Source organism: Galeopterus variegatus, unplaced genomic scaffold (assembly GCF_000696425.1).
Source record: "Galeopterus variegatus unplaced genomic scaffold, G_variegatus-3.0.2 Scaffold792, whole genome shotgun sequence".
NCBI lineage: Eukaryota > Metazoa > Chordata > Mammalia > Dermoptera > Cynocephalidae > Galeopterus > Galeopterus variegatus.
In genome coordinates, this window is record NW_007726903.1 from 134808 (window position 1) to 142165 (window position 7358).

General features: G+C 44.9%; 1 protein-coding gene across 1 annotated transcript; it reads right to left on the reverse strand.

The window, feature by feature from the left end:
• Nucleotides 1-1108: 1108 nt before the first annotated feature.
• Nucleotides 1109-5440, reverse strand: ZBTB18 (zinc finger and BTB domain containing 18). The gene is made up of 2 exons (XM_008572485.1): nucleotides 5286-5440; nucleotides 1109-2881 (listed from the first exon to the last, which is right to left on the reverse strand). Exons 1-2 carry the CDS (start codon nucleotides 5296-5298, stop codon nucleotides 1299-1301), a joined length of 1596 nt encoding a protein of 531 aa, XP_008570707.1. The 5' UTR covers nucleotides 5299-5440; the 3' UTR covers nucleotides 1109-1298.
• Between the last annotated feature and the right edge of the window lie 1918 nt (nucleotides 5441-7358).

Sequence of the window (7358 nt, forward strand, 5' to 3'; positions counted from 1 at the left end):
TGGGGGGGGGGGGGGGGGGGGGGTAAAGAGAGGGAGGGTAAGGAAGGAGGGGAGAAAAAGAAAAAGGGAGCAAAAAAAAAAAAATGACCTATTGTCAATTTGTGCAGTAGTTATTCTAAAAATGCTCAACTGGGTAAATGTTATACCTAAACTTTGAGCTGGCATGAGTTCTGTGCAATTAGAAGTCTGTTATAAATGCACACCGCACATGCAAATCTTTAAGCTGTTTGTAAACATTTATATTTTCCTTGTTATGTAGCGAAGTTATCAATTTGCAGCTTAAGTTTTTATTCAGCTTAACAGTTGCAACTTAAAGACAGTGGGAGAGTCAATTTAAATTATATAAAATAAAAGTAAAAACAGTGCATTTACGTTCTTCATAACACCAGGGTTTTTTTTTTTTTTTTTTCCAAATGGTGCTATTTTTCTAAGGAAATTAAATAATTTTAAAATCACTCGTTAAAGTTATACGATGCAAACAAAGACAAAAAAATATATTGAAACGCATGCATTTCTGTAGCGTTAATATTTACTTTTCAAGACTCAACTAAGAGCATCAACACAACCTGTCAAGTTTTTTGACACCCCCCCCAGCCCATGTAATCAATTACAGTATACAATAACAGTAATTCACATTTTTAAACACACAGTTCAACACTGCTGAAGCTGCAAAATCCTTTTTCATCCCAAGCAAACCTTCACAAGACAGTGTCCCAGTGATCCCAGTGTACTTTCAGAATTTCTCTCATTGGGAACTGTCAGAAAACCAGAAGTTGCCACAGAAAGTATTAAGTCAACTGCTTGTTTAAAAATAGATAATCCAGCATTTCAGAAATTTTCCATTTGGGTCTAAAAGCATTCAGGTTTCCAACAGCCAGAAAAGGTTCATGCAATTTGAGATGTATAAAGAGGCTAATAAAACTGGAGGGAATTTCTACTTCAAAAGAAAAAAAAAAAATTGCAGGGGGAAAAAAAAAAAAAAAACAGCTCAAAAGACAATGCAGTGGTGACAAAATTAAGCCCTAGGAAAGCATTTTGTGATAGGACGATCTGATTAACAGGTTTATTGGCTTACTTCCCCTACCCCTCAAAGGAAAAACACGTCTCCGACGCGCTCTAAAGTCGCTTTTATCAGAATGCTAAATTAGTGAGATTCTCATGCTAGTCTAAAGTGCAAAAACAAGTTAATATCCCAACTTTTTAGTTCCAGGAAACAAGACTGCTTTTAGACCGTACCACGACTATATAGAGATCTATTTATATATATGTATATATATTATTTATATAGACGGGTGAGATTATTTCCACAGTTCTTGGGAGCTGTCCTCCAAGGTCCAGTCCCTGACGGCAGGCAGGCTCAGCGCCTCGCTTTTGACCGACAACGAGTTCACCAGCTCGCAGTGGAACTTGCGGATGTGCCTGTACAGGTCCCCGGACTGCGTGAACCTGCGCTCGCACCACTTGCAGGCGTGCGGCTTCTCGCGCGTGTGCACCACGGCGTGGCGGCTCAGGTTGTGCGAGTACTGGAAGCTCTTGCCGCACTGCGTGCACGTGTAGGGCTTCTCGCCCGAGTGGGTCCGCTCGTGGCGCTTGAGCGTGTACATGCACGAGAAGGTCTTGCCGCACAGCGAGCACGTGGGCACGTTGACATCGGCGGCCGGCTTGCTGCGCAGCCCGTCCTGCTCGCGGAAGTGCGTGCTCAGGTGGATCTGCAGGATGTGGGGGCTGGGGAAGACCTTGTTGCACAGGGGGCACATGAAGATCTGGCCGGCGGGGCTGAGGATGTTGGAGACGTAGGGCAGCAGGCTGCTCTCCATGCCGCCCTCCACCGGGACGCGCTCGCCCTCCGGGGTCATGAGCTCGTCGTCGCTGGCTTTGTCCTCGCGGTCCAGCTCCCTCAGCACCGAGTCCTCCCTGAGCGGAGCCAGATGGGCCGGCTCGTACTGTACCCGGGGGTTAGTGCTCACACTTTCTTTCACAGTGCTATGTTCCATGTCATAGTCATTAGTGCCAACATCACTCTCCTCACAGGAAGCCTCTTTCTCCACCTTCACCTGCACCAGGTTGCTTCTCAGCACGTCCTGTGAAGAGAAATAAGAGCTGTTCAGATTTTCAACTCCCGAAAGGCTGGACTTGACAGACAGGTCCAGCACACAGTCAACATCTGCCGCATCCCTCACGGAGGTGACAGACCTCTGGGACAAAGACTCGGTGGAGCTGCAGGGGCTGGCGACTGTTTTCCCAGCTGCCGTGGCGTGGGGCTCGGCCTCGCCGCCAGCCTGGGGGAGGCCTGCGGCGTCCGAGGGCAATCGCATCCACATGTTCCCAGGCTCGGCCGCCAAGTCCCTTTTGCCGGGCAGGATGTGCAGTTTCTCCTCTTCCCCCTCGTCTTCGTCGCTGGGCAGATCGCCGGCCATGTGGCTGCTGCCATCCGAGAGGCTCTCGACTTTGTCCGAACAACTTGAAGCGTCTTCCTCCTTCTTTGTGCTGTCCGCCTCGGTGGTGGCTTTCTCTTTCAGCTTCTTTTTGCAGACTTTGACAATGTCATACATGTGGAGATAACTGGCAGCTGCTAGCACGTCTTCAATGGGCAAGTCTTTGAACTGGAGTTTCCCTTCATACATGAATTCAAGCAGGAGAGCAAAAGCGGGGGCTGTAACAATGTCGCTGTTCAGATGAACAATGTCTCTTTTGTCCAGCTGGTCCTTGTAAAAGAGGTGGAAATACATGCTGCATGAAGCCAGTACAGCTCGGTGCGCTCGGAACTGGGCATCTCCCACCAGAACAGTGCAGTCACAAAGAAAACCCTGGTGTCTCTGCTCGCTCAGACACTGCAGCAAATGTCTACTGTGGTCTGGAAACTCCATACTGTCTTCATAACCTGGGAAAACAGAAATTTCTCATTAGAGCCTAGACAGGAACAACTTTTCAGCGCTCTAGTCCCCATATAAAAAAAATAATTCCGCTCTGGCTGCCGAGGTACATGTCCCTGAATTTTAATCAGGCTTATGACCCAGGGACTACCAAATCACACGCACAAGACCTGAATGCAAGAAGAAAAACATACACTTTCAGAACTTGCTAGCCAAACAGTCTGTGCTGCATCTCCACCTTTCTTGAACTTTCAGTCAAGTTTTAAAAGCCCTCATTTAACTACAATCTCTTACTGAGACTAAGAATTTTGAACTCTTTCACAAATTTAATTAAAGCTGCTCATCAAATTATGTCCCACAAAACCTACAAAGTAGCTTTAATTGCAAAGGGAACTCATATAATGAACAAAGGAAAGTCCTAACGTATTCTGGAAGATTCAAGAAAACTTGTTCAACCATCCTTTTTAATTTATTACTTTTGATATTTGACTGTACTTAGAAAGCACAGTTTAAACACACACACACACACACACACACACACACACACACACATGGCTGAATCAAGAAAAAAAATGAAATCTCATAATTAGTTTGGAAATCAGCAAACAACTTACTTTTAAAGTCACAGTGTTACAACAACAAAAGCCCTGTGTATAAAAACAGATGTTAATGCCTTAAGATTTGCAGGTATAGCACACATGTACGAGATCAGAAGGAACTACACCAACAGATGGAAAAGATCATCTTTACTATGAACAAATCCAAAGATTTTTTTAAATGAATTGAGGGGGGAAAAAATGATTACATTTCTTTGTAGAATCTGTACTTGTAGAACATTAGGAACCAGAGAGGCTTTATTTAACTCTGAAAATTGTCATCTCAACTTTGATCCAACGGCACGGCAAAATGAGTTCCACATTAAAATTAATTCAAACTTTTAAAAATAAAGGCACACCATGCTTAAGTGAAACTCAAAAGCTTTACAGGCTCAACTTTTTTTAAAAAAAAGCCTTTCTAGAAAAAGGGAAACTTTTTCCCCCCTGGCTCTGCCTTACCCAAGCCAACAGAAAATACTTTGTTTCAACATAACTTGATATATTTTTGTTTTCCCACTAGCTTCCATCCTTTCAAATATGCATTGTTGCCTTTGTTTTCTGGTGAGAGAGGGTAAAATGGAGGGAGAGAAAAGGCAAAGATGTCCAAAGGGTCAAGCTTCAATTGCAGTGGGTAAACTCCTTAAAAATAAAGAAAACACGACTTCCCCTTCCCTGTGACCAGAAGCCAGGGTGCACACCATCCATCTCAGCAAGTGCATTTTGGGAATGGATACACAATAATTTCATATTCAGAAATTATTTCCCCCTTCTTCTACACTTTGACCAAGATAGACTTAAAACTTTCATCCTAACCCCAAACACATTCTGCAAGATGCCACAGCTAGAATGAACCAAGGCTTACAATACAATCACTTTAAGTGCCCCACAGCTAACATCAATCCTAATCCTTGAGAGGGCTAAAAATAAAGATTGGAGGGCAGCTCACAAGGTAGCCGTGATCAAATTAGGAGGCTGAGAGGACAGAGAGGGACGAAGAAGGAAGCTTATAAACATCTGATCCAGCTGACTGTGGCCATATGGCAGCTGCTGCCCAGATAAAGAGATTAAGAATAGAGCAGTGCGATTACAGCTGTCTGGCCAATTCAGGCAGCTCAGATCTACAAGTTCTAAATTAGTCGCTAACACAAAAACTCCTGCAAATAATTATTGTTATGCTGAAATAAAAGATCTCTTAAATATATATTCGAAAGAGAAATGAGGAAACCAGTCAAACTATTCTCCTGGGGACAAAAGTTTGGGGGTTTTTTTTGTTTTGTTTTGTTTTCTTCTTAAAAACCTTCGGTTTCAAAAGCACTACAGCTGTATGTTTCAGTCGTGCTGCTGAATGTGCTGAAGAATAAAGTTTCACAGTGGAATTAATTACACAACAATCTAGCTTCTTAACTAGAATAATCTTCTCATATAAGTTTGAATGCTGGATTCCAGACAGTTTACTATTTCTCCCCCCCCCCTGCCCAAAGCAAAAGGGATCTAAAGAGCAATTAACAACAACAAATGCATTTTTTAATCCAAACTGATCTCAAAAAGCAATATTTCAAAGCCTTTCCTCACATTTCAAAACTTGAAATATTTCTGTGTATTAAAGTTATTTACTTGCTCAAGTAAAAGGGATAAAAATCAAAACTAAACAAGCCCAAGACTTTCAACTCCAGTAAGATGTTCATTTAAAACTCAATTGCATATATTATTTCCTAAACTGGGTTAGAAAAGAAATGTGATTTTTTTTTTCTTTTAAATTAAATAAACAAAACACCCAAACAGAAATATGCTCAATCTAATCTCTTGCTACTCCTACCTTTAGGACACATAAACCTGATTAAGGCTTTTCCTCTGAGTCTTGCTGGCTCCAGGTCTGTTACATCGGTGGAAAAAAAGCAGACTAAGAGAGACAGATGCAAAGTGGAGATGATGTTAGAGAGGAATGATACCTTCTCCACCACAGATCCGCACACACTAACTCCCTGTCTGTGTGTTAGAATAAAAGGCTGAGGGATGGCAGGCTGTCAGCTGCTCTGACATCATGTTCAGATGGAAATGCTACCTCCAGCTGTGCCCCTTTTAATGCCATATGCTACTCCTCTACACTCCTGCCACCAGCTTTTTCTTAGGAGAACTTTTCTCTTCTGTTAGTATAAACAAAATACTTCAAAGTCTTCCTTTTTTCCCCAAACTTTCTAACAGAAGAAATTGAAAAACTCAGCATATGGAGTTCTACTGTATTTATGGAATCGCAACACTTCTGTCTTAAGTTGGTGGACTGGCTTACATACTGACAGCACTCTCAAGCCCCAGTGCTATTCAGGAAATCCAGATTCACTTTTACTCAACTCCAATGTTCAGTTTTAAAGGCAGTTTAGGGATATTTTTAAGCCAACCCATTTGACATCTTCAGTCCCACTTCAACATTAGTACGGCACTATTTTTTCCCCCCCTGAGATAATGGTATACATATCTCAGAAATGTTGGCAGACTTATTCAGAACTATTACTTCAGCCCGGTTCTCATTATTATTTCACTCTTATTTAACTACTTAACCTACAACTACTTTCTCAGTGAAATTTCTCACACTGCCACAGTGAATGCAAATTTCAATTCTCAGTATCAACAAGCTGAAACTGCACTTTCTGAAATCCTGGAAAGTACTTCAGTTCAATGAGACCAATTAATAAACTGATAAAACCCGCTACAGTCACTTAAGATAAACGCTGCACCTGCATGTCTGATGTGACTTGCTGCTCAAAACCAGCAGAACCTTGTCTTTCCCTTGATCTGTGTCCCATAACAATTTTGGGGGTCAGTCTGTAATGTTCACGATCACAAGAAAACCTTTCAGAGGGAATGCAGGGGCGGAGGGGGTGGGGGAGTCACATCTAGTAAGTTTGGGAACTTTTTAGCGAGAATTTACGGGTCTTTACTAATGGCTGATGAAACTGGAACGTAACCCAGGCTGGGCTGACCGGTGCCGTGCAAGGTGCTGCGACATCTATGAATGTCACATACATTTCACAGACTCTGGGGAGGGTGAGGAGCAGAAAAGAAGCTGGGGCCTGAAGCGCAAGCGTCTCAGCCCGGGTGATAACCACTCCTTTCTCCTTACAAAACCATGGCCGAGAGTTACAGAGCCACAAAACCCTCCGACGACTCTGCCCTGTCCTTGTCACTCTGCCAAAGTCACAAACGTAACTTTCTGTAACTTCGCGGTGAATGGCACAATTATGAACGCCTAGTTCAGGAGGCACTCGCTGGAGCCAGATGCCTCCCCAGCAGCACAACCTACTCTCCACAAACGCCCCATTCCAACCTATCAGACATCAATCACCCCATTTACCCAGCGGGGTGGGGGGTGGGTGACACTTTAATGACTCCCAAGCACCGCAACGGACCAGCGACCCCCACCCCCGCAGATGAACCCCTTCTCATCTCGCTCCCGGGGATCCACAGAGGTCCTGCGAGCTTGGGGTTGTGCTTTTCAGCGAGCTGGGGGCAGGGAGCGGGGCAGAAATGCAAATCTTGACGTACTGGGCTGTGCATAAAACACACGGGGAAAGAGGAAGGTGAAAAACCACAGGGAAGGAGGCGGAAGGCGCAGAGCCGGTGCAGCAGGAAAACACCTTCCACAGCAGCCGACAACACAGAGCCGGGTCACGGCAACAACAAAAGAAAAGTCCTAAGAAGCAGCAGCCGGGGTAGGGGGGAGGAGGCTGCTGGCTACCGCTTCCCCGACGCCACCGCGCGCGAGCCCCCGGGGCCTCCCGGCAACTGCACCAGTCGGGGGGGGCTCCCTCCCCCGCGCCCCCTCCCCCCGGGCGCCACTGCAGCTGCACCGGTCCCCGAGCCGCGGCCGTCCCGGGCGCCGCTGCAGCTGCGG